At 48.6% G+C, this 27,258-nt stretch overlaps 1 protein-coding gene across 1 annotated transcript in view; it reads right to left on the bottom strand.

Moving 5' to 3' along the window:
- Positions 1-6,914: 6,914 nt before the first annotated feature.
- Positions 6,915-27,258, bottom strand: part of COL4A1 (collagen type IV alpha 1 chain) — a 150,621-nt gene continuing 130,277 nt past the window's right edge. Inside the window, exons 38-52 of the mRNA XM_022576774.3 lie at positions 26,998-27,124; positions 26,823-26,903; positions 26,265-26,363; positions 25,099-25,149; positions 23,771-23,956; positions 23,027-23,160; positions 21,900-21,972; positions 21,061-21,132; positions 19,888-20,016; positions 18,809-18,907; positions 17,705-17,917; positions 16,616-16,793; positions 12,638-12,752; positions 10,346-10,518; positions 6,915-8,525 (exon numbers count right to left, since the gene is read on the bottom strand). Of these exons, the coding sequence (XP_022432482.2) occupies positions 8,444-8,525; positions 10,346-10,518; positions 12,638-12,752; positions 16,616-16,793; positions 17,705-17,917; positions 18,809-18,907; positions 19,888-20,016; positions 21,061-21,132; positions 21,900-21,972; positions 23,027-23,160; positions 23,771-23,956; positions 25,099-25,149; positions 26,265-26,363; positions 26,823-26,903; positions 26,998-27,124 (1,812 nt within the window). The 3' untranslated portion in view covers positions 6,915-8,443. The remainder of the gene's footprint in view (positions 8,526-10,345; positions 10,519-12,637; positions 12,753-16,615; positions 16,794-17,704; positions 17,918-18,808; positions 18,908-19,887; positions 20,017-21,060; positions 21,133-21,899; positions 21,973-23,026; positions 23,161-23,770; positions 23,957-25,098; positions 25,150-26,264; positions 26,364-26,822; positions 26,904-26,997; positions 27,125-27,258) is intronic.

Below are 27,258 nucleotides of genomic sequence, written 5' to 3'. Positions count from 1 at the left end.
CCAAGGTAACACCAGGGTTTAAGTCTGTCTGGGCTGCTATCACAAAATACCAGAGACTGGCTTAAAAACAACGGACATTTATTTCTCTCAGTTCTGGAGGTGGAGGTCCAAGATCCAGGCGCTGACAGGTTCGGTGTCTGGTGAGGCCCTGCCTGGTTCACAGCCGGCAGCCTTCTCACTGTGTCCTCCCAGGACAGAAGGGGTGAGGGAGCTGCTGCAGACTCTTCTATAAGGGCACTGATCCCATTTGTGGTGGCTCCACCCTCATGTCCTAATCACCTTCCTAAGGCCCGCCTCCTGATACCATCACACTGGGGTTGAGGTTTCAGCACATGGATTTTGGGGAGACACAAATATTTCCCCGTAACAATCAGCCAATGGGGCATCAGCAGAGGCTTGATAAGTGCCTGGGTACTGGGATTCTCTCTCTGGATGCTCTTGGGAGCTCTGATTCAACCACGTGAGCGAGTCAAGGCCAGCCATCAGGAAGGAGAGTAACACATGCCTCTGTCCCCAGTCAGCACCACCAGCCATAGGCCAGCTGCAGACGCCTGACTGTGCCCTTCACGGAGCCACCTGAGGAGCCTGGCCCAAACTGCCCACCACAGACTTGTCAGCCAACAAACTGGTCCAAGTCATGTTTGGGATGGTTTGTTACTCAGCCAAAGCTAGCTGACACAGCAGCCATTCTCTTGTTTCCTTGGTGATGGAGCACAACCCAGAGCCTGAATAGGAGAATGAAACACCAAAACTAGACTTCCGTTCTTGATTTTCCCTGGGAGGTGCGAGGTGTGGGAACGTTCTGGGAAATGTCAGAAGTTGTCATGGTGATTTGGGAGATCTGTCAGGATGGGCCTCACTGTGAAAATGAGTTCAAATAGGATTGAAAAATGGATTATTTGAAATTGCCTAGTTATCGGTTTGTTAGTAGCAATAAGATTCTTTCCCCATATAATTGTATTCAATTAAATAGAACTGTCCCATTTGGAAAGGACAAAAGTGGGATGAGAGGAGCTATCATTGAAATAAAGTAAAACAGAACAAGATAAAGCATGAGGTAAGGGTTCCGTCTTTGGCTTTGGCAACTTCTATGCTGCTGCATGAATGCCTTAGGAAGTGTGAACAGGCCAGCAGGTGGAGGGGGTCTTTGTGTTTTAAGAGAGACTTTCTTTAGTATAATTCAATCGAAGACAATTGGGAAAATGGAAAGGCCATGAAGGCTTATTGTTTTTGTCCCATAAATCTTAAGTTATAAAGCTGGACTCTCAAGGGGTTTGAAATGGACAGTGGCTGTGCTGATTACGTTTGAATTATATCACCCCCAGCTCCCGGATACAGCCTGATTAAGGCATGACTTACTCTGCAGAACTTACTAGAGCACTAATAGCTGCTGGCCTATTTAGGAAATTATTTTGTCTTGACGAGGGCTGGCTGTCCTGGGACACCGTGTCATATGAGCCATCGGGGACCATGCAGTGCTGAGAGGATGCACTCACAGCCTTCTATTTATAACCGGCTTGCCTGCAGCCGCCAAGTGGTGAGAAGTGGATCGCCAAGCATGCTGGGAGGTTTGGGGGTCGTGTTGCTTCTTCTTTAAACCGGCAGGTGGATGGGAGGTGAGCTCCACGTGCAGCCCCAGAGGGCATGGAGGAGGGGCCAGGGGCTGTCACGCAGGTGCTCGAGCATCTAATGCAGGTCACATGTTGTTCTAAGCATTTCACACAGGTCAGCCAACGCACCCGCAGCCCCAGGAAGCTCTCCAGAGGAGGAGACAGAGGGCAGAGTGAGTAAGCAGTTGTCCAAGGTCATTCAGAATTCAAACCCAGGCCGTCTCATTCCCAAGCCTGTACAGTACTGCTGACCACAAACAAAAATGAACGCAATGAAATATAAATCCAATGTTTCAAAGTGAACTCAGTTGCAAATGTACATGAGACGTTTTCAGTTTCCCCCATTGGTCCAAAGCGTGCTCAGGTGAGGTCACTTGTCCTACCCCTGATGGGTGACCTAGGCAGATGTGGACCTTCCGGGGTCCCTCAGGAACAAGGGGAGTCCCATCCTTAGCGGGAAAAAGCCGTCCTGCAGCCCCTCGGCAGCCCACCTGCCCCGGGCCCACTGCCAGGCCACCAAGCTTTCTTCCAACCATCCCGAGATGGGGCTCCATGGATCTGAGAACCCACGGACGCAGCTGGGAAAAAAGCACACGTTTATTTTCACCAGCCTCTGCTGAAGCGCAGCATTTCTTTCAGTTACAACTAAATCCACGAACCAGGGTAGTATAGTATGATCAGTATCTGCAGCCGAGTCACCAATAGGAAAAACAGACGTTACCCTCTTACGTTGCGGCCATTTCAGGTATCATGAAGCACCATTCGTGCTCATCAGTACTTGAGGATGTAATTGCACCTGCCTCTACGCCACTGATTTAATGTAATAATAAAGAAGTATGTGCATGACTATATCAATGCTTTTTACTATTTTGATAACTGCATTCTTTATAATCAGTTTCTTTATAATGCCAAGTATTATTTTACTGTATGCATTTCTAAATGAACATTCCTTTGCTGAGAAGTGCTCCAGGGGCCTCACTGGGTGCCCCCAGAGGGTCCAGAGCACGTAAAACAGACAGACCAGCAAACCCGAACTGGTCTGGGGGCACTTGAACAGCAGCTGGGTCTTCCTTCTCCCCCTGAGCTTAGGGTCCTGGTCCCCCAGGGAGGGGACGGCAGCCTTCTGCTGAGTTGTGGAAGCACAGGCTGTGCCCGGCGTCTGCCCTGAGCCTCCTGGGGCCCCTGGGCTGGCTCTCCAGGGGCCCGTGGATGAGTTTCTGTAGCTCCCTCCGTCAGACCCTCCGCCTTCCCTGGAGAGCCAGCTCTGGCCTGTCCTCTTCCACTCCGGCTGTTTCTTTCTCCCCACAGGTGTCTCACAGCTTCTCAGGTGCTGGCGCCCCGTCCCAGAGGTGGCCCCCTTTGGAAAGGGTCAGAAGAGCTGCAGCCAGCTCCCTTCCCCAGGCCCCTCAGCAAAGCTCACAGCTCCAGGCACAGAAACCTGTGGGCGCAGGTGGTGTCCTGCTGCCGCACGTCACGCTCTGCTCCTCCCCTGGCTCCGAGGGCCCCGGTCCCAGGGTACTGGGATCGAGAGATGCCTGCTCATCTCTGAGAGGGGTCCACCCCATTGGAAAACTCCCCGGTCTCCTGGCTCCAGGGCAGGGTCTTGGCAGGCACCTTCTCCTCTCCCAGGGGAGGGGAAAGCATGCCATCCAGGCTGATGGCCCACCCTCCCCCATCATTCTCCTTTTCCTTCTCCCTGGACAGGGTGCAAGCCCGGGGAGGGCAGGGGGAAAGTGGTAGTTGAGGGATCCAGGCTGTTTCAGCTGGATGGGATCTGCCCCCGGGGGTTGGCAGCTGTCTTCAGCACCTGTGACACTGGCCGCCTCTCTTTTCTTCACTTTGGGCCCCCAGTTCCTAGTGAGGGCAGGGGAAGAATCCCACCCACTGAGCATCCCACAAAGGCTCAGGAAGGCTCTGGGGAGGCGCCCTCTGCCAGACTTCTCCTGGGAGCGATGCTTCTCTTCCTCACACCCCCAACTTCATTAAGGATTCCAGGAACCCTTGCCTGTTGCAGCGGGAGCCAGGCCCCATCATCCCTGTGCTGGCCGGGAGCAGAGAGACGGCCCTTGACCATGACGGGGTGAAAGACACAGGCAATGTGGACAGGATTTCTTTAAGGACCAAGGACGGCTTCTTACGAGGAAACCACCCAACGACAGTGCAACCAACTTCCAATCGTAATTCTTTGAACATGTGCGTTCTCAGTATATTTTTACCATAACAATTCGTATTCACAGACGCTGGTGAAAGAGATCATTTTGTGTATTTAGAATTATTCTCCATTCACTTTTCTCCCTACTCAAATTTTTAAAAAAGCATGAGCCTGGCCATGGATTCCAATTAGTACCTGGTGATTTGTTCCAGGGTAACCTCGTGAAACACTGAGTGAAAAGGGAGGGGGCTCCTGGAAATTTTAGCCCAGCACCCCGTGAGGTGGGGCATTGCAGTGAGAGGCAGGGTGCCCTCTGCTGTTTGTCCTGGGAATTTCTGCTCAGTTGCAAGAGGTCTGGCTGATAAATATACGCTGTCACCCTGAATTGGCTAGCAAAGCCAGTTTCCAAAAATTCTGCAGAATTCTCTCATTTGTATCAAAGAAATAAATATCCCCAGGGCAGAGTGTGCAAAGCTTGTCCCAAGCAGCGATTCAAGTAAATCGCGGTGGGAAACGTTTCTGCCCAAAGGAAGCGGGGGCCATCCACAGGGAAAGGATGATAAACTACAGAACTGAGTTTCAGAAGTCACCTGCTCCGCTTAAAGCTGCAAGTCTAAAACAGGCACTTCCTGATCGTGGCCGAATGACTCAGTTTCACCATGACTCAGCCCAGCTCCCGGTTGCCCAGGGGGTGGAGAGGGAAGAGCAGATGCTGTGCAGTCGGGATGCAGAGCCCCCAGAACGGGCGCAGCTATTTCTGGAGGGTAAATGGGGACGGGGGAGCTCATGCAGGCCCTTGCTCAGGAAGTACAAGTGGGGCGTTAATGAGAGGAAACACTCCCCACTCAGAGGCTGGGGATGGTTCAGAGCCTCCATAACCAAACTCTCTAGGCACCGCCACGCGAGGGGAGAGGCGCCCTCCTGCAGGTGATGCAGGGGAGACGCACGCAGGCTGCCAGCAAACCCAGGAGAGCCCTGCGTTGGGGTGACCCGTCCCCCTGTGCACAGGAGCTGGTCCCCTGAGGGGAAGCAGGTCTCTCCAGCGTTCACCAGCTGCTAAAGCAAACTTATCTCCAGACTGGGCTAGGAAATTGTTTCCCTGTCCCAGGGCTGCATTTTCAACATGGGGAACAAACGTTAAGCTTTAAACAAATCAGTTACAAAAAAATGTGAGATGCCCTGAGTACCAGGGAAACTGTGACCTTGAGATGGGTGGCCCAGAGGCTGCGGGTCAGTGTGGGGAGCTCGGGTGGCTGCCGCTTTCCATCCCACCTCGCCAGGGCCGGCGTAGAGGCGTAAAGGCAGCCCAGCGGAAAAGGTCCTGGAGTCAGCATCACTCCACGACCTGGTCTGGGAAGGGCTGGCTGGGAGGAGGGCGGCCTGGCGGGTAATGCCGAGGCTGTAAATGGAACTAAGGCTGTTTCTGTATCATTTCAAAGCGGGGAGAGTCCTCCGCTAGTGGCAGGAGGAGAAAGCTCTTTCAAGCAGCATCGTGAACAGTGGGGCATAGACAGGAAAATTCATTTTCAGAAAAAATAGGCTGGTGAAATATTTCTCTCCATGTCTTAAAGGGAACAGTCTCACGTCTCTGGTGCGATCGGGGTGTGGTTTGGAAGTGGGAGAAGAGCAGACTTGAAATCCTGAAGATCACTGCAAACTCTGTCTCCTTCAGAGCCCTAATTATTACGTATTTCCTGTGTATACATCTTACCTTGCAAGGAGACGTGGGTTTCACTACGTCTCCTCCAGAGGGGTCAGAAGAGTGCCTGGAGAAGCAAGGGCATGCCGAGTAAATGCTTGATTATGACCTTCTCAGTGTGCGTCATTTCCTTCTATCAAACCCACAGGGAGACTGAGGGGAATCAGACAAATATAACTCAAATGATGCAAAGGGTAGGGAGCCTCTTATGACACGACTTGTAAGCATCTTAAATCTGGAAAGTTGAAGAGGACAAGAGCTCTGGAGTATGATTTTAACAAAATCCCATGTACTCAAAAGTGACCCTGGGGGACACCTTTTAATACTGCAGAGCAATAATCTCAGATCTAATCAAACGAAATGCTTTTTTTTTTTTGCATTATACAAATTAAGTTTAGGGAAACTTCTCATGCAAGTCAAAAGGAGGCCGAACACAGATGTATTCTCAGAATGACTGAGAGGAAGGTGTGATAGGAAGATGAGAGATGGGAAAGGACCCCCCTGCACCCTTCTGAGGAGGGTCTGTGTGCTGACGCCGCCCGCGGCCCGGATGGACTAGTGATTCCCGGGCCCGCAGCTCCTTGTGCACGTTTCTCACTTAATCTCTCTCTTAATCGTCTTCAAGGCAACTCTCATGACCCCCACTTGTAACCCAACCATCAACCCCACCCCTGCCTATCGTAAAACTATAGTTTTCATATCTATAACCTCATTTGACTCAAGTGACAGGTTTCTTCCGCAATAATTTTTTTAACAGAAAATTTCTTAAGGGCTTGATATTCATTTTCATTTATCCTGTACCTCACCTAGTATCTGGAAAACGGGAAGCACACAGTATATGAATGACGAAGAGGTGGATGGGTGGATGGATGGAAGGATAGATGGATGGAAAGAAGAATGGATGGAAGGATGGATGGATGGATGAATGGATGGGTGGATGAATGGATGGCTGGATAGATGGATGGAAGGATGGATGGATGGATGGATGGATGGATGGAAGGATGGGTGGGTGGATGGATGGGTGGATAGATGGAAGGATGGAAGGATGGATGGATGGATGGATGGAAAGATGAATGGATGGAAGGAGGATGAATGGATGGGTGGATGGATAGATGGAAGGATAGATGGAAGGATGGATGGGTGGATGGATGAATGGATGGGTGGATGGAAGGATGGATGGATGGATGGATGAATGGATGGGTGGATGGATGGATGGAAGGATGGATGAAAGGATAGATGGATGGAAAGATGAATGGATGGAAGGATGGATGGATGGATGGGTGGATGGATGGATGGATGGAAGGATGGATAGATGGATGGGTGGATAGATGGATGGAAGGACGGATAGATGGATGGATGGATGGATGGAAGGATGGATGGATGGATGGATGGATGGAAAGATGGATGGATGGATGGATGGATGAGGGCTGCCTGGATGGACAGATGGGAGGGAAGGGGGGGAGGGATGAAGGAGGAGACGATATTTTTTTTCTTTGTAGTAAATTTCTGTAAATTATACCCAGTCTGAGACTCTCATCTGGAAGAACTACAAAATAAATATGATCTAAATTTGCAAAGCTTACAAATTTATTAGTGGCTTGTGCAGTAACTTTTCCTTTGATGTTTCTGTGGCAAAACTAGCAACAAATTAATAAAAGCTTAATTTTTATACAAATAGTTTTATTACAAATTTGAATTTTTAAGAAATACACATTTAAAGAAATTACACAAAAGGCCTTAGTAGTCTTAAAAACGTTTTGGAGACTTTTAGTAAAATGTCGTTTCAGGCATAGCGGTCCAATCCTGCTCTCCTGCAATGCATCCGCTCCCCTGCTGAAGTCTGAACACAACTCACGAAAAACCAAGGAAGCCGCCTGCATGTGCTTACAGGTAAACATACGGATATTCTGATTCGACAGAGTTATTTCTCACACCAGGCTGCAGAATGAGGAATACTCATAAAATGAAGGCCTTTTAAGTTTGTTGCTTTTGAAGTCAAGTCATTCAGTTTGTGATTAGTGTTTAAAACCCTGAAGATGTTTCATACAGAATAAAAACAAGAAGCTCAAAGTACACGTTTTCCTGTAATAGACACCACATCCGTGAAGCCGGGTTTGGTTTTGGCAACACACAATTTTTGGTTTGGAGGTGAACAATGAAAACTGGTGTTTCACATTCAATACCCTAGTGTTTAAAAATCTCTGTTAAAGGACAACACAGGCTTTTAAAGGAAGAAACTATGTAAGCTTTATTTTAACAGTGGAAATGAAACTACAACTTGACCTGCCTAATTGCTGACATCTATATAAATTACTAAAATATATATATATTTCATTTCTGCCTACTTTGGGGACCATCTTTATTCCACAGGAAATCCGGGACTTTTGCAGAAGCAGCTGCAGAGTACCAAACAGAGCAGAAAGACCGAAATTTCTCTTTGGTGGGGCGGTCGGAGGACAGGGCTACTAGGCCCCCGTCCTTCCCTTTGGAGGTTCCAACCATCGGCTTAACACGACTATTATTTGTACAGACTGAGGGACCTGAATTCTGAAACAGTTAGACAGTGATATCAACAGACGTTTCACCTGGGGTGTGAAATGGATCTGTTATAATACAAAAATGCAAACGGGCTTCACCCAGGTTGGAAGGTCCCACAGCCCTCCTAGCACCCTTTGGTTTTTCTGATGGGTCTCACTTCACACATCAGTGCACTGGACTGTAGAACAGACATATTTTTTATTTCATCAGAAGTGCCATTTGGGACTTCACTACGGGCAGCTTATCGTGGTCTTGGATTCTCCTTCAGCAAGTAGAGGCCAACGAAGCAGGGTGTGTTAGTCATGCAGATTCCTATCAGGCACCTTACAGTTTTCATACTGGACAGTGAGGTACACAGGATATATTTCTAGAGTTCGTTGCTGTTAGAAGGAGGGAAGAGGGCGGAGTAGCACCATGTTGTGAAGTAGCTGAGGGCCGGCTTCGTTATGTTCTCCGCATGCACACTTGACAGCGACTGACATGCGTGCGCAGCTCTCCAGCCTTCAAGGTGGACGGCGTGGGCTTCCTGAAAGGCAGCACAGAAGTCAGTGTCACCGCGTGGCTCAGGCCAGCTCCTCGGCCCTCCCTCCCATCAGAGATCCCCAAGGAACCAGCCTTCACCCCGCCTATGAGCGGGTACCGCGCTGGGGGCGTCCCACGGCCTCGGTAACGCCTGCGAGTTGTCATCTGCATCCACCCTCGGGCCAAGGGTACAAGGCCAGCGAGGGCACAGCCAGAGCCACCCACGTCTGTCTGACCCCAAAGTCTCAGCCACTCCCCACCACAGACCCTGCCTCTTCAAACTATAGGTTAACCTTCTGCTTCCTCTTCTCAACTCGGTTACAAACACCCCCAGCCTAGGAAGATGTTCTTCTCTGAGACACTTCACACACATCCTAAGTGCTCATTAAATCATTGCTGAATGACAGAATGAGCAGCAGATCTGGAATAATCAACCAGACCTCAAAATACATTCGTAACTTTTGAAAGTTGTTCACGCAGGTGGTCGGATTAGAGGCCAAAGACAGGGGAAGACATTTAGTGTTCCAAATGCTTCCTTTATCCTAGGAATTCTGTTCTTTGGCTATTGGAGAAGTGAAGTCTGAACTAAAATGAGTACTAATCAAATCTCATTCAAATTAAAGTAGCCATGTAATAAGAGTACCTTGTCCTAAAATTGAGGTGGCTTACGTTAGCAACAACTTTGGTGAAAATCCTAGTGCCCCCAAATTATTTAAATTAATGGGATCTTACCTAGTTTTGTTTAAGAAGGCATTTCAGTTAATTGTACCAGGATGCTGGTTCAGAAAAAAACCCCAAAAAACAAAAAGCCCATTGTTACCTGTTAACCCTATAATGGGCAGCCCCGGGGGCTGGCGCTCATTTCGGTAGCTAATGGTCAAATTCTATCTGGAGAGTTGACGTCAAGTTCCCAGTTGCCTAGAAAGTCTCGTGTGAGCTACTAGAAAGGCACCCGGTAGTTTTTTGAGGCTTAGAAATTTACGAGTAGTGAGCGTGTTGCTTCACCTTTATGATCTAAACTAGAAAGAGACAGGGTCATAGCAGAGGTCCACAGAATTCTCTCCGAAAAGGCTTATCTCCAGGGCCGAGAAGCACTTATTTGGGGGACTGAACAGTAAGTAATTGTTCAGCCCCATCGGCGCCCGGCGTCCGCTCCAGCAGGGCTGCAGCTGGTACTAAGTACCGGACAGAGGCCTCATTATGTGTTCCCGTCCAGTACAGACTGGGCCCCGCTCCAAACTAACTTCAAGGTCAACGGCCACTTGGGACCGTTGTTTTAAAGGTGAAATTCTGGTAATGGAAACGAAAGAAGAGGTTCTCCGTATCCATTTCGGTGGCATTTGTGCTGAAATTAATTTTCATGAGCAGGCCTGAAAAACGGTCACTGATAACTCGCAGTATGTACATCCAATTCGGCATCATAAACACCATGAAAACCAAGGCTATTCACTTTCTCTCGCCCTGCTGGTTAAAGGTGCAATGCTTTAAAATGCTCTGTTTGCTGATTTTAGTTGTCTTAATGACGCTGCCGTGGATTCATCTTGAAACACTGAAAACTGAACTTTTTTCTCTCAGGGCTCTTCAGCAATGAACGAAGGAAGCCTGTCACCTAAGCTCTGCTTTGAACATGGTCTTCATTATCTGCCCACGTAGAACAGAACCAAGTATCTGTTCCTATCCTATCCTATCCGTGGAAGAAGCCTTCCTAAGGATTGCTGTAGAACCGTCTTTGGGACTTGGCACCGGAGCACGTGTATGGATCATGGATGACTGAAAATAAAAGCCACCAGGGGTGGGGGGGAGGGGGCGAGGGGGGCACTTTACTTGAACATCTGGCCTCTTTCTATCGTGGCAAGCCAAAAGCTGTAAGCGTTTGCATAGTAATTGCAAGTCCCGCGGCCGTGGCACTCGATGAAGGGGGCGCTTCTGAACTCTTCCAGACAGGACCCAGGGGAGGCCAGGGCTTGGCCAGAACCTTCCGCTCCGGCGCTGGTGTGCTGCGGGGAAACAGGAGCCGTGAGCCAGAGGTGCCCGCCCACCCCGACGGGCTTCCCGGGCCCCAGGGAAGAGCCGGGATGCTCCCTCCCGGAAAGCCGCCCTCTCTGTCTCCCGAGGCCACCGGGGAACACACTGGCAGCCACACCGCCCCATGGCCTCACGCCGGGCACACCCAGTGCCAGGAATCAGCCGACCGCTCCTCCTGGGGTGGGGTGGGGGGAGGTGACTGGTCCAGCTTCACCAACATTTCAACAAACGCTGTCCTCACTGTTTTCTTCTTGGAACACTGAAACCTCTTCTAACTTGGGGCGTGAGATGACAGCCAAAATGTGTGGAGGATTCTGGGACCAACTGATGTGACATCAGACTTTCTAAACGAAATTATACGGGACCATCAAAATCCTTTGTTTGCTACATTAGGTAGCAAAATCCTTTATTATTTGCTACATTAGGTAGCAAAATCCTTTATTTGCTACATCCTTTATCCATTTTCTTTTCTTTAAGAAGAGAAAACTTAAACAAGAGAAAGAGGGAAAAGAAAGCTACTGTGGTAACTGTTTGTTCAGTTGGGTTGAAGTAGGCTCACCTGTCCTCAGAAACCAAGATGTAAAATGAATGACGTACAAATGGAAGATATGGCAAAACCTCTACAGGACGGCTATTACGGACATAAGAAAAGTGAACTCTGGAATTTTAGAGCCATAAGGGACCTCTGAGGACAAAGCTAACGCCCTTGATTCCCAGATGAGGACCCCAGGATCCCAGAACATTCCAGACCACACTTCCCTGGCAAAGCTGAGATGGGAACAGGCCTCTGGAGGCTGCCAGATCTGAGCCCCTCAGCTTCACCACAAAGCCCCCAGGCTCAGCAGTGATGGGATGCCTGTTCTCCAGAACCTCATCATTTTGATTTGCTCTTGGTTTTGAGAAATTATGGGCAATCGTTGTTCAGATCCTTGTATGACACCAGGACAAGGGACGGGGAAGTGACAGAGTGCTTTCCTCCATTCTTTACTCCTTGGATCAAGGGCCTCTTCTGTCAAACTGAGACTCCATCTAGTATTTCTTATGATAATGGAGTCGAAAGTCCAATCTGTCTTTGAGTCAAAGTTGTATGCTTACATCATTGCGAGCATCTTGATTTCTCTACACCATAGTTCTAACCTTTCTGGCTTTCTTGATAAAGTAGTCGCCAGGCAGTATTTAGAATTATCAAAACGACTTGCTAAATTTTGTTGTTGCAATTTTCTGGGCCTGTTGAAGAGTCTATATGCGGGATCTTCAACCCAGGAAATCCCACCATCCGACTGGTGAGAATCCAATACACAAGCATGTGAAGAACTGCTTTTCTGGAAACTTCTACACTTGGAATAACTTACAGCAGAAAACACAGTTAAGAGGCCACTTTCCCTGTCAATCAAATAACAAGCTAATGTTGATTTGGGGGTCACAGGTGCGTATGACCTGGTCACACCTGGGAGTGTGAAGATGGGGCTGGGCTTACAGTGGTGATATGGGAAATGTTTGTGGGGGATCGTTTACCGGGAGTGATTCAGGTGTAGCCTGATCGTCCAAGTTCAGAGCTTCTGTGTTTTCAACCAGTACTTTAAACTGAGGCAATAAAATAAGAAACTACAACGGGATCTCAAAAGGGTGCTGTGTTTCCTGTTCTAATTGGCTTTTGGGAGAAAGGGAGCATCGGGGGTCTGGCATCCGGGGCAGCTGGGCGGTAGGAGAGCAGACTCACATGGGAAGGGTGTGGACCCTCGGGCCCCTGACACCGGCCAGTGCCCCCCCTCTCTTCCTGACTCTAGCTTCTGCTTTGGGGCTTGCAAGCATTTTGGTAAATGTGTGCCCACCACGGGCGCGCCCTCCCCTTCCCCCCAGGAGGCGCTGACTCGGAATCTCATCAGGTCACCCAGCTACCTAGGCCCAGAACAGCCACTCCGTGGAAGAGGAGGGCTCTGAGCCGGAGCTGGATCCCCTGCTGTCCTCTCCCAGGGGAGCAGGCCAGGCTCCTGAAGACACTTTGCAGGGGGCCCCAGGAGCGAGAGAAAAGAGGTGGGGTGATTGTGGGCAGCTCTTTGGGGGAAATACGGAGTTTCCCCAAACACTTACCATCACAAAGGAGTAGCCAATCCAGAGCGAGGACCAGCCGCTGGGGCACTGCGGGATCTGGATCGTTTGGCTGTGCACAGCCATGACCATGGCCGGAGCCTCACACACAGCACACCTGGAAGGCACGGAGCAGAGACGCTCAGCACAGCCGAGCGGGGCCTCCACCGGCTCGCCCCTTTCCCCATTATCTGCGCTCTGTCTCGCCACTCCAGCTTTCTGACCCAGTGATGTGTTTTACCAAATAGATCAGGTGTCCCCTGCTTGGACTCTGAGGCTTAGGGTCTTCTCACTGGTTTGATAAGCCTGCCTCAGTATTCAAACATTAAGCTCAAAGCCAGGCCCAACACTTGTCATTTAGCCGTCTACTCTGTAGCAGGAAGGAAACTGGAAGGCCAGGTGGTAATAGGGACCATCTCCTGAGGCGCTGGGGCTGCAGGAGACTTTTGTGTTCTCCTTTGTGTATTCAGTGTCTTCCAGTGTTTCAGCAACGAGTGTGGATTTCAGCAAACACGATGAATGCTCCAGAAAAAGGAGATGGTGCAATCCAAGGGCTACCGCTTGCGGAACACGGCGACTTGTTTTAAGCCCTGAATCATCTTCCGTGTGAGGAGAACATTTAGTGAATTATAGTAACTAAGACAGATAAGAAACCCAGGGCTGGCTGTCCATGTGAGCCTCTTCCGGAGACTCTCTCCAGACCTGGAACCAACAGACCAGTGAGGGGGCTCTGCCCCAGGCCGGACTGGACGTTCCCCAAGCCAGGCTGGCTCGTGCGCAGCCGCTGGGACTGCACCCAAGAATAAATGACAGCAACACACAATGTTCTGACTCAGACCTGCTCTACTAAGCGACCCTTTGATGCTGGGATAACGTTTTGTTGAAAAAAAAAAAATTTAAACATCAGCAGTAAAATAATTATATTCAAGTCACAAACTGAACAGAATGCTAACAATGCTGGTAAATGACTATAAATGGTGTTAATAATTACACCTAGTTATGCCGGAGCATCTGCATGAAAATGGATTAGGAGCGTGAAGGGGCCGAAATGAGTCATTCGGTTTCCCGTGTGCGTGTGTGTGTGTGTGTGTGCGTGTGTGCGCGCGCGCGCTATTTTCTATTTTATTCACACAAATGCGGATGAATTAAGGGGCTCAGCTAGACAACAGTGACTGAAATTGGCCTTCTACATCTGCCGCCATCTGCCTGCCAGACACAGGAGCAGACATACAGCACAGAGGAAAGTGTTTCATGTCAGGCTCTCTCTGGGCTGGCGGATTCAAGCCGCTGCAGAGACGTGGTCTGGACCCCGTCCGATGGGTGCTAGGGGACAGAAAATCACAGATTTAACGAGCCAGGAGGTCCCTTAAAATCCATACACTCTCATTCCCCATATTACCTATGAGAATATGAGACCACAGTGAGTTGTGTCAAAAGGCAGAATTAGAACACAGTTCCTACTCTCACACCAGTGGTTCTTCAATCTAGAACAATTAAACAGTCCGTAGTTTTTGATGATTCATGTCTGCAGAGAGTCGGAAAGTGCTTAGAAAATTTTGTCAGGATGACAGCAGAAAAGTTGGTACTTTTTCTGCTTAAGAGGAAGGATTTTGTTATTAACTCCTTCTGAAATTAAGCTTTAGGACGTCCCCAAAAGGGAGACCTCAGAAGGAACCTGTGAGTCCTGAGAAGTCTTCAGAAACCACTAGGTTAAAGTAACCGTGGGACCTGGGCGCTCAGAGACCCAGAGGAATGGGCAGCATTATTACAAAAAGGGATGTGAGGTGTGTGTGCTTTCGGAGCAGTGACTTAAAGGATGTGACTTCTGAGGTCACATCAGACACCGTGCATCTGTGGGTCAGTTAACAGGGAGACGTGAAAACCCCGAAATGGGCAGCGCTGGGGCGTTTAAACAACTCATGGTAATGGGTCCACAGAGAAAAGCAAGTCTCAGACTTGAGGCTTCTCCTGGACCTGTTTCTGGAATGTCCTAAACACATCCCAGAGCCCTGTGTCCCAACCAAATCAAGGTCAATGTCAATTTTATCAAGATGGTAAATAGAAGACAAAAACGAATAATCATTTTCTACCTGTTGTCCAAGGAAAGCTAAACAGAAACACAAAGGTGATTAGCGGTTAGTTCCTGTTCTTGTGCACCCAGCATGGTTCTGGGTGAGAAAACGCAGCACAGCTCAGCCCCCAGGGACCCCGACACATGGGAAGGACATCTGCGTTTTGAGAGGTGCCTCTCTGGAAGTTACCAATGACTCTTCCCATTTTAAGACCCATGAGATAAGTTTTCTTACAGCTCAAAAGAAAAATCTTAGAAAGCTGTCAGGAGATATTTTGAGGTAAAGCCATCAAAAACCTGATTTTTCAGGCTTCCCTGGTGGCGCAGTGGTTGCGAGTCCGCCTGCCGATGCAGGGGACATGGGTTCGTGCCCCGGTCCGGGAAGATCCCACATGCCGCGGAGCGGCTGGGCCCGTGAGCCATGGCCACTGAGCCTGCGCGTCCGGAGCCTGTGCTCCGCAATGGGAGAGGCCACAGCAGTGAGAGGCCCGTGTACCACAAAAAAAAACAAAAACAAAAACAAAAAAAACACCTGATTTTTCCAATAGGCATCTCCCAGCCTTTCTGGTCCAGGTCTACGCGGTACATTCTTTTAACAAGACTGTTCTGTGAGGACCAGCCTTCCACACTCTGGAGCTACGGACCCCATAAGTGACCAGTCCACCCCGAAGTAGGTGGTGACCATCCAGTGACGGGTGGTCACCACACGGGGTGCTGGGCTGCTCCAAGCACCCACCCCGTCCCGCCTCCCCTCTGACTCCAGACACCTCTCAGCCCACATCACTAGTCTTTCTTCCTATTCAAAAGCTGCTATTTCTCTAAAGGAAACATAGAAAAGCTTCCATTCTTCCTCACTCTCGCTTTCGTAAGGAAAACTTGTCCTGCCTTGTCATTCTTTTCACCCTTTACTATCTTCGCGTGTAAAAGTGAAATTAGAGACTAGCTTCTCAGTCAAACAAGTTCACACCTTTGCCACTGTTCTATTTCTTCTGAGTATAGTTAAGGAAGCAACTTTTAATTAGAAGGAAAGAGGCAAAAGTAGGAAAATCGTGTACTTTTCGGTCACAGTCATTTCAATTTCCCATTTTATTTCCTACCAGGAAGACTCTTGGGGACCTGAAAACATACCCCAGACATTAATTAGTGTGGAAAGCACTTAATTTGGGAAGTCGTTCAAACACATGCAGTCTCAGTGGGTACCACATCACCTCAAGAGTGCAAAGACTGGTGGGGTGGAAGAGAGTGAGAAAAATCTTAGGATGTACACATGTTAATGTGCACGATACATCAGTATCATCTTTCATATCTAAAGCACAGACATACAGTATGTCCGTGGTGTCGTCATTTCCTGGGGACCGCCTTACACCACAGTTAAGTGCCACTGAACTGTACACTTAAAAATGGTTAAGACGGTAAATTTTATGCTACGTGTTATGTTACTTTATGTTATTGTTTTACTACAATTAAAAAATAAAAATTTTTAAAAAATTTCTTGGGGGTGATTCCAAAAACTATATCTTAAAAGACTCCTTAGGGAGATAATTATTTAAGAAAGAAAAAAGCTGCCAAGCTGTTCTAAAGTTTGCCGGGGACTCCAGCGACACTGCTGGTTCATGGCAGGGAAGGCAGCCACCCGGTGAGTCACACAAGATAACACGTCTTGTTCCAAAGCCGGGCCTTATCTCACCAAGGGTTTGCACTAAAATTTTTTAAGAAGATAACCGACTTTTACGTCCAACTATTTGTATGGCTGATTTCTGTTACAAAACTCAGGTATCACAATTAGTAAATGGAATGGCAATAGATCAAATGTTTGGGGGAAAATGGAAAAACACAATAATGACCTCTGTCCTGGCTGTGAGCTGCTTTTCTTCGTCAATTGTATGTGTGCTCCGATGAGCTGCACTCACCTGCTGATGAAGGGCCTGATCCCCTCCCCGGTGATGGGCGCCATGGACATGGGCATAGGCTCCGGGGTGGACAGCCAGTACGAGTAATCATTTCGGGAGGCGAAGTTGCAGACGTTGTTGATGTTACAGAAGAGGAAGGGCATCGTGCTGAACTTGCGCAGACAGCTGCCCGCCGTGCCTGGAGACGCAGGGAGAAGACATTGCTTGTCATTCCCAGTCTGCCTCGACACAGAATGCAAGTGAGCTAGCTAATAAAGACATCTACCCCACCCATCCGCTAAGGTGGAAATAAAAATGTTTTGCCAATTACAGAAAGAAGGAAATAAATGTACCAAACAGACTAGTATGACTGGAAATGAGCATTAAATTCAATGGAAAGTGATCCAGGCCAAAGGGAAACCATCAAGAATTAGCAGGATGAACAGAAACAAAGCAGTTCATCGGTAGAGGGAGACCTTTTCCTGCAACTGAATTCTAGAAGGAACTTAACGTGCAGCTCCTTGTACCACAGCTAGTAACTCACTGGGTCGCGTCTTTCATGAAATGCAGAGCTGTCTTTATATGTGTTTGCAACCTCAGGGAAAGTTAGAGGTGTATAACATTAAAACATAATTTGGTGGAGCAGATCCGGAGAGGGTTAAGAGAAGGATGACAAACACACAACTCTCTATTGATCTAAACTAATAGAAGGACAGAGGAATTTTGGACAGGATAACGTGGACATTTTTTAAAACAGCAACGGTAAAGCTGCTCTGTTTTGTGACTATGAATGCAGACTGTTAAGTGTGTACTCCAGATACCTCGATCCTACTTGATAATTGGAAGAAGACGTCAAAAGTTTTATTAATTTAAAATTTTCAAAGAGTCACAGCCTTTATGTCTGCCTTTATGTCTGGCTTCCCACTAGTAATATGGGGGCTGTCGGTAAGGATGGCCCACTTGGTAGGGATGGAGGGAAACAGGACTCTTTTCCTTGACTGGGTCTCGGTGACACTCCGAAACGCAGGACCAGAGCGGGAACACAGCCCGGCACCACCCAGCGCTGGACACGCGACGTGGAATGAACACACCCATCTGTAGATGCCTCACCCAAGTCCTGGCCGTGCGCCCGCTCATTGCCTTGTACGTAGAGCAGAGAGTACCCATGGTAGAGGATTTTGGTCCCAGGAGGACACTGGGGGTCGTCTATTGTCTGACTGTGCCTGGTCACGAGGAAGCCGTGATCAACAGACGGGGTGCCCGGGGGACCCATGGATCCCGGCAACCCATCAGGGCCGGGTGGACCCGGGAAGCCTCTTGGACCTGAAAGACAGCAGAGAAATACGCTTCCTCAGTTACAAACAGGCGAGACTCAGTACAACCACCACCTCCCTCGTGCCACCTCAGCTTCTCCCCTCTGCATCCCACCTGGAGATGTTTTATACGCATGGTGCTTGGTGCAAAGCAGAAGCTCATAAACTCAGTCCAATGAATAAATGAAATACATGAAAATATAAATATATGAACAAAGGAAGTAAATGACATGACTCCACGCATGTATTCATGCAGCATTTGGGAGCTCCTCTGAGGGAGGATTATTGTAGGATGATTAAAACGACCGTCTTTTAAGGTAGCTTCCCAGCCTTAGTGGCCCAAAGCCAGCATATGGAATCAAGGGTGGAAGGAAGCTCCCGTGCAGGGTGTCCTCCTGTCCCCTGGGCGACCACGCTGCCTGCAGGATGCTCACAGGCCTCCTGCTGGGCTGGGCGCTCTGTCTACTTAGTTGCACCCTCAGCCTTTGGCATCCCAGCCACGATGGGACCTCTGAGGTCCTGCTTCTTGGGAAGCAGATCAACTTCAGTCCACGCCAGTCAGTGGCCTTCCGGTACCATCGTCTGCTCGCCTTGCCCTTCGCTGAAATCGAGTGTCTCAGCTGCAGACTCTTAGAAAACCAGATAGGGCTGTCCCTACTGGCCTTCTTTCAATAACGTCTGGGAGGCACTGAGCTCTGATCAACATGTCTCCCTACACAGAAAAGAATGATGGCAACCCTTAGCTCCTCTGTAAGATCCTGTTTCTCCTAAGAAACAAACTTCTATGCAAATCTTTCAAGAAACACTTCCTTTTGCAGGTTTCCACGTGCCTGGGCCTAAGGCTTCTAACCCGAAGATGCAGATTGAGGGTAGTGAGGTTGGGACAGCACAGCAAACCTACCAGGAGGTCCAAAGGGTCCTGCCTCTCCTTTCTGGCCAGGGGCCCCATCAAACCCGGGAATACCTGGTGGCCCAGGTAAGCCCACAGATCCTGTCACACCTAAAGAGAGGAGAAACAATTCATGATCCGGTTGTGGAGAGCAATAAATAGGCCGTATCTGCTTCTTCCCTTTTGAAATGTCTTCTTCGGCCCCCTGAGAGGGACGCACAGGGCCTCGGACTACAGGTGGGAAAGCTTTCCCAGAAAGCCAGAAGGTTAACACACACTCTGCAGACCGACACCCACACGGGGCGCCTCGTCTCGGAATTCGGGGTTCTCCCCGGCTTCTTCCTGTTCTTGTTCTTGTTTGGCACACAGTTTGGGGAAAGGCAGTCACATGGGGGTAGGGGGAGATCTGATGCATTTGCATTTTCTCAGGTGTTTCCCCCCTCTCGGCCACGTTCTGGTGTCTCAGATAATGTTTAGGCACCGGGTTTATTGACGTGGGTAGTTTTTTTGTTTTCATGTGTGTGGTTTATTCCTAGGTGGTTAAAACAAATTTTCATGGATGCTACCTTTCTACTCTAAGTGTTTTCATTCTTCCATCCCCACTCCTCAGCAATAGCTTTGGAAGTAAGGAGTGTTTAGCCCCAATAATCAGAAAGATTCTAGCTTAAGGTGTCCGGGAACCACAGGGATTTGCACAGATCTTGGCCACTTGGGTAGAGCTTTTGGGCCGCCGTGGAGAACACCCATCCCTACAATTCTGGATTGCTGCTTCCTGCAGTTCCCTATCTCCTCGCCGGGAGAGATGCTTTTCCCATTCCTTTGCCCATGTTTTTCTAAGTGAACATAGACGTATTGAGTTGTGTGCTGCCCTAGCTTTCCTTGGCTTTCTTTTTCTGACCTTGTTAGGCCTCTTCAGAAACTTCACGTGGTTTTGACATACACTGAAGGAAGGTAAGAAAGTCATCTTCAAATACGTGTTTACACAGTCACTGCCCAGAGGCTGTTGTGAGACATGCGGGTGAAGAGGAAACGCCGCCCGGGTCAGCTCCCTCCCGCCTCCACAGCCCTCTGCACAGCGCGGTTATTCCTACCTTGTTGTCCTTTGGGGCCTGGAGGTCCCTGAAGCCCTTTCAGACCTGCGGGGCCCTCAGGACCAGGGAGCCCTGGCTCCCCTTTGATGATGTCGTATGGACCCGGGGGGCCCGGGGGACCAGGAAGACCTGTGGGAATCAGGGCAGCCACTGGTCAATTTCACAGTCCACATTCAGGGCAGAAACAGCTTCTGACATGAAACCCAATCAAACGCAGTGCTTCTCACAAGGAGGATCACTATCAAAACCACGAGGGACCAGACCCTCACGACGAGACACACGGGCATCTGCGCGTCTCTATTATCTAACCTAGAATCCTGAATCCTCGGGACTGGAACAGACCTCGGGGTCACCAGTGTCAAATGTCCACTCAGATCTGGAGGCCCTGATGGACCCCTGACCCAAGGGGAAGCTCATCCCCCTCAAGGAACCACCCCTCACGTGGGGAGCTCCACCAGGTGAAATTAGGACTTTTTTCTCGTACGTATCCGAGATCTGCCTTACTGCACACCAGAACCACTGGTCTTAATCTTTCAGTGCTGAGTAAACGTAAACCTCCTCCTGCCTAACGGGCCCTGAAGTACACAGAGCGGCCACGTGAAGCTGGGGGCCTCGGGTCTACTGCAGCCGCCCTTTCCTCCGTTTCCTCGCTCCTCCCACGTTTCCCCATTTATTTTCTCCCCGAACAATCCACTTCTCAGTGCATTCTGGTTGCTCACTCCCTCTCTTGAAACACGGTCTTGAAAACTAAACGCAGCCCTCGAAATAAGCTCTGACCCGCAGAGACCAGGATGGGATGCAGACTCCCTCAGACCACTTCCTTCTAAGACCAGCTGTGTCTCTGGAGCCACTCGGCACGTCTGGCTCCCCGTGGAGAAGCTAAGGCAGCCCCTTTCTTAGAAAGAACTCCATACTGTCCAGCCACAGTTTGTTCAGCCTGCAAGACGGACTTCGTTCCTGATTTTTACGGCTGATTTCCGTCTGCCCTCAGAGCCTGTGAGATTTTGTCTCTCACCCCTTTCCACTGGATTTATCTCAGGCACAGACTTAACAAACTTGACTTTCAGGACAAGTCGTTGGTAAAAATGTCAACTAGATTAGCCAAATATAGGAACCCTGCCAAGTGGCCAAAGAATTTTCAACTGCTGTTTTCTAATGACCAAATTCTCTTACCTTTAGTTCCAGGGAAACCTTGGTCTCCTTGGTCACCTTTAACTCCCTGAAGGCCAGGGAGGCCTTTCTGCCCTGGTGGAAAGTAAAACACTGTCTTTGCACAGAACTCCAAACAATAACCGTGTGTGTGTGAATACACACAGTATATACATATATGCACATACATGTACACATATGCTTATGTGTACATATACACACCTACATACATATACACGTATAATACACGCATACACACACACAGTGAACACATTTCCAATTTATGCATGTGGAAGAAAAGAACATTACTTGTAGTCAGCTATGTAAAACTTTTGATGAAACTCTTCTTTCTAAAACCCAGAGGTCACATTTTTCCAAACATGCAGCAAACCATAAAATGGTCACAACCAGTGGAAGAGCACGTGATTCTGTTTTTGGTCATGATCTGGTTCACACGTGTCCCCAACTAGACCACAAGATGCCTGCAAGCTGAGAACTGGTTGTATTCACCTTTCATTCATATGTACCTGATGCTGCAGTAAAAAAAATCAAAGTGCCTGGAAGCTGGTAGGCACCCAATAAATATTTGCTTCAAACATTAAAAAATTAATGAATGGCCCAAATCCATGACTTCTCATTGAGATGCAAATGATCCACTGATTCTTAGTACGAAAATCAGAATGTCTTTATACTGCTATGCATGGGATTCTACAAACGGGGCAGCCCCCCAGAAATGGCATTTTAATTTGAAGAGAACAGGATCTTGTACTGCAATGCTAGGCCTATCAACAGGAAAGCACCAGGGGCTGTGGCTCTGGTGGCAGGTAAATGTGTCTTCAAGCGGCATCTCCCTTATGTCTTACCTTGAAACCCTGGAACTCCTGGAGGTCCCATATCACCCTTAGCACCTGTAGCTCCTGGAGAGCCACCGACCCCCTAGACACACAAAGAGAACGTCAGTCGGGAACGGCTCGGGAGACACAGGTCCCTCAAGCAACTGGTAGTCAGGAAGTTGGGAACAGCCCCTCCATGTTCTGAAGTAGCTCTGTGAACGAATGTTGCCTGTGGTTGCTTAAAGATGTAAAAAGAATGACAAAACCTGTGTGTGCGCCTAAATTACGGAGCTGGAAATTGCAGCAACTTGCTTCAGTCACTCTGTCCCTTCTGCTTGTCCGCCTGTGTGGTAAATTCCAGGAGCAGATGTAAATCTTACATCCCACTGTCCCCACCCCATAGCACAATGCCATGAACAGAGTCGAAACTCCCTAAACATCGGTCATGGCAACATCTCAATCTATCAACACCAAAGAGCCTTTCTGGATGGCTTTACTCCCAACACTCAACCACAGCGATTTTTCTTTAAAATTAGCTTTGCATCTTTTCTTAAAAGTGCTTTTAAATATGGAAAAAAAAACCATAAAAAATACTAAAGAAGGATTATTTTCCTTTATAATACAGTGATATTTTTGTATTTAAAAAATATTATCTTAATTTCTAGATATTTCAACATAGTTGTTCCTTTCTCAGTATACAAAAAGTTGTAATGTTTCTTTGCTTTACCTTATTTTAAAAAGTGCCATAAGCAAAATTACATGCACAAACGTATATCTACATATGTGTACATATAATGCACATATGTATACATAGAGACAGACAGACACTGAATGGCACTAGGAATAGGGATATACTTCTATGTTACTGAGGCTTTCTTTTTGCATCATTTGTATATAGATTTTTAAACCCAGGCATTGAACTATAATCTCCAGTAGTATAACGTTTCACTTTTGATGGTTTGTGTAAAACTAGATTGTAAAAAGTTTTGTAATAGTTGCCTATCATGATGCCAGTAAAGATGGCTGATTACTTGCCAGAGAGAAGGGGCTGCTTCAGGGAGGATCTGGGAGTGTAACACACATGAATACACACATACACACACAAGTATTATCTTATGATCCTTTTCAAAAACAAGACCTGCCAAGGGACAACTCACCGGCATGCCCTGGAATCCTGGGTCTCCCTTGGGCCCTGGAGCCCCAGGAGTGCCCGGCCAGCCTGGGTTTCCCTTGTCACCTTTCAGCCCATCAAGCCCAGGGAGCCCTGGAGGCCCCATGGGTCCCGGAAGCCCTAATGGGAGACACAGAAGTCCCACGTTTGAGGTCAGAGGGTGGTTTTATGTGTAAGTGTCACTGGGCTGTGGTCGTCACCACTGCCACCCAACTGTCCCCAACTGTCTACAACAACATCATTTAAGCAGCATGAGCCCTGAAGACATCCAGGCAGGTCCTAGAAGGAAGACTCTCCTCGACAGTCAGTAAACATCGATATAAAAACCACAGTCTCAGAGTCAAGTGCCCTGTGGTCTCTGTGCTCAGGGGTGGCTGCGCTGTAGGGCAGCCTCTACCTGTTCATGGGGGAACAGGTGTGACAGAAGGTCGTGCTGGTTTTAAACAACCAGCCACACATGGCATTTGTGCTCCAGTCCTTTTCAGTAATGGCCTTCTCCCTCTCCCCAATTGCTTGTTCCTTGAAAGAAAGAGCACGAGAAAAGCACTGACCCAATGGAGGCCTAGGTAAAAGGGGCCCAATGTCTTAAGCAGTTTCAATGGTAATAAATGTTGTAAACTTCTAAATAAAAAGCTCATTTGAGAACTTAATTATTCCAATTTCTTTGATACTTGTGGATGTTTGTGCCCCTGTTTCAGTCCCAGCTCTGAACCTAGTGACACACCCTTACCTGGCAGGCCAGGTTGGCCCTGTGGGCCCCGGTCTCCTTTGCGCCCCTCCACCGCGTGGCCCGGAGTGCCTGGCAATCCCGGCTGTCCCTGTGGCCCCGGAGGACCCATGAATCCTTGTTCTCCTTTGGATCCAGGAATTCCTGGGCTCCCAGCTAAGCCTGGGAAACCCACGTCACCCTTTGAACCTAAACAGTAAAGACAGGTTGAGATCACGGTGAAATGCAGGGAAGAAGAGAAATCCAGTGCACCAAAGAGGAGGGAGGGGCTTCCAGAAGGATCCAGGAGGAAACCGGAGCTGGTGCCCTTCTCTCTCCTTTTCATTAAATAACGTGCCAGACACCCGCCATGGCCCACCTGAGGAAGAGAAAGCTTAGGGTACAAAGAAACTGCAACCATTCTTTACACTTTTTAAAGGTGGTATTCTATGGCAAAGGCATTTGAATAGATGTGCAGACAAGCCTGCAAGGTATGGCATTGCTGAAATTAAGGGCTTGTTCTACCAACAGGTGAATGAATAAACAAACTGTGTTACAGCTACACCATGGAACACGACTCAGCAAGAAAAAGGAATAAACTATTGACACAACGAACAGCACAGGTGACTCAAATTCATTATGCTGCGCGAATGAAGTCAGGCGAAAACGTACATGCTGTAGGATTCCGTGAATGTAAAATTCTAGAAAATACAAGCTAATCTACAGTGCCAGAAAGCAGACCAATGGTTGCTTGGGGGGCAGGTCGGGGTGGGGACAGGAAGGAGCAGAGGGGGGGTGACAAGGCAGCCCAGGAAACTTTTGGGGTGACGATGCATTCACTGTCTTGAATGAGCTGATATTTTCATGGGTGTGTACATATACCAAGATTTGGCAAATTGTACACTTTAAATATATGCAATTTATTAGATGTCAGTGATACCTCAATAAAGCTGTTTTAAACAAATTTTTTTAAGTGAGAGCTTGTAGAAAAAACCCTGCATGTTGTTTTAAACATATTACCCCAAACTTGCCAACGAAATGACAAAATTCTAGGATTGCTTCAAGGTTATTAAGAAAAAATAAGGGGAGGAAACAGGGTCAGAACCTAGAAGGATGGTTGGGCCCTCCCTGGGATTTCCCCCCACCCCACTTCACAAGGCTATGGATCCGAAACACGCACGCCACGCAGTGGTTTGCCACGAGCCAGTAGAAAGTGGCAATTCGACTGTCCCCGACCCATAATCTATCACCCATGTCCACGTGCTTCCTTGTATCTGCTCGCCCTGCTCTGCCAGTGCCACGTGTATCAGCAGTTAGTTGAAAAGGAAGAACACATTTAGCAAATGTGTTACCTTTCTCTCCTTTGGCCCCTGGAAACCCTGGGAATCCTCTTCCGGGTAGACCTACGAGATAAAGGTAAGAAGTCCCGTTTATCTCTCCTAAAACAGCCGAGCTGCAGGAACAGCACAAAGCAATATCCACTCTTTGCGCCGATACCATATACTATTTGCGAAACACAGAGAAATTAGTCCATTGCACTTTGCAAGTAAAATTATATCACTACAGTTGTTCTAAGATACCCTTGACTGGATATATATATAATTTAGTACATTTTCCCAAGTACCTTTGAGCCCAGAACCATTACAGCATTTAGGAGAAACGATCTGTACAGATGGGTACTTATTTCCCATTACTGTCTGGAGACTCACCAATTGGCTTTTCTCAGATGACTATCCAACTAACAGCTATTCACAAAGGCAGTGCACAGAGCCAGTGATATTTGGGGAAGCAGACACCAGGGAGTCCACAAATGTGAGTAAAGCGCATAAGGGAAGATTCAAAGGGGGGAAGTAGGTGTGGAGGCATTTCTTACGAACTATTTTTATAGGAAAATGAATGTACATAATATAAACATAAGGCTCATAGAATGAAAGAAATGAACTATAGGAAGAGACCAACACTAACAGCCATGGATCCCCCTCCATGCTCCTCCCCAGCACTATTTCCCTCCCTCCATCCCCCTGACTGAGGGCAACCTGTTTCAAACTGTCTGTGTGTCACCCTCTTGCTATATACGAATATTATTACGTATGTGATTGTCATCATCGGAGCCCGCAGCTCACACTTTTGCCCAAGTTGCCGTGCTCCCATCAGTAACAGGAGCAGATTCTGGGGACTGAGAATATTCCCAGGACCGTTCCTCTAAAGAGGGAAAGGCCAGGCAGAGAAGGCAGCGGTCTGGGCTTTCTACGGTGTCTCCTTCACTCACACTGAGAGCTCAGGCCATTTTAAGGGTAGATGCCCATAAGTATTTGTGGAATAAATGAACATCCTCTTTCCCCTTTTCTCATCCAATCCTGCCCCACTTGCCCACATTGTTGCTTAAACAGCTGTAAGGATGTCACTTATGCCCAGCTTACACCCAGCTCCGGTCACTTAGCATGGAATGTAAGTCTCTGGGAGACGTTTACTCCAGAGCAGAGTCTCATTCTGAAAGGGAAATGGGAGCCCAACATACCTGGTTCACCCTTCTCTCCTGCCGACCCTGGGAATCCATCACTGCCGGGCTCCCCTTTCTGGCCGGCCGGGCCCGTGAGACCAGGCTTCCCAGGAAGACCTCAAAGAGAAAGGTCAGATCGGTCAGGCATGGAACCTATCACGGCACCGTGATCTGCATGTAAAATGCACCAATCCTGACATTTTCCCAGGGAGCTGTACCTCCCACCCCCTAGCATGCCCAGCTTCCCCGAGGTTACTCCTGACACCCCTTCAGAAGGGACCCTCATGTGGCAGCAACACCACTGCACAGTGACCCCCTAAAGCTCGTGAGAGTGGAGAGAAAGGACATCCATCTACCATGCCGAACAGGAAAAGTTTCTAGACCCAGTTGGAACTAGCTGTAAAACCAGTTCTAGGCCTAACTGGTGGAAAGACCCTAGAAGTCCCCCTAGACTCAGTTTGTTCATCTGGAAATGGAGGTGTGAGCCCAGCTGGTCATTCAGAGGTCACCCAGCCTTGATGCCCCTTGGCCTCTTCTCCACAGGCCCCCACCTGTGTCCTAAAACGTGGTCTCTACCTGCTTCTCCTTTGATGCCAGGGATGCCATCCAATCCCGGAAGGCCTTTGTCACCTTTTTCTCCAGGCAACCCAGGGCTTCCTAAAGAAAAACCAAAACACCAGAATTCCCATGACTTTGAGTTTCTCTTTGCCATCCTTCAACCCCGAGCTCAGGAGGAGGCCAGCTCACTTACCTGGATAGCCAACACTCCCTGGTGAGCCTTTGGGGCCCGGAGACCCGGGCATCCCTGGGATCCCACTGCTTCCTTTCTCTCCCTTCTCTCCAGGGCTTCCTGGAAAACCTGCTACCCCTTGGTCTCCCTGTGGGTGAAAATTGGGCCCATTAATGTCATATCTGTCCTTGGACATGCGTCTGGAGGTGCTTTCTGTATACATGGGAGTGCAATGACTATCGCATGGCAGAATTCCACTTCCAGCTTTCGAAGGGGAGACTC

This window comes from Delphinapterus leucas, chromosome 18, assembly GCF_059928025.1.
Source record: "Delphinapterus leucas isolate spDelLeu-1000000601 "Yukka" chromosome 18, BTC_Dleu_Yukka2, whole genome shotgun sequence".
NCBI classification, from domain to species: domain Eukaryota; kingdom Metazoa; phylum Chordata; class Mammalia; order Artiodactyla; family Monodontidae; genus Delphinapterus; species Delphinapterus leucas.
This window is presented reverse-complemented; position numbering and strand designations above follow the sequence as displayed.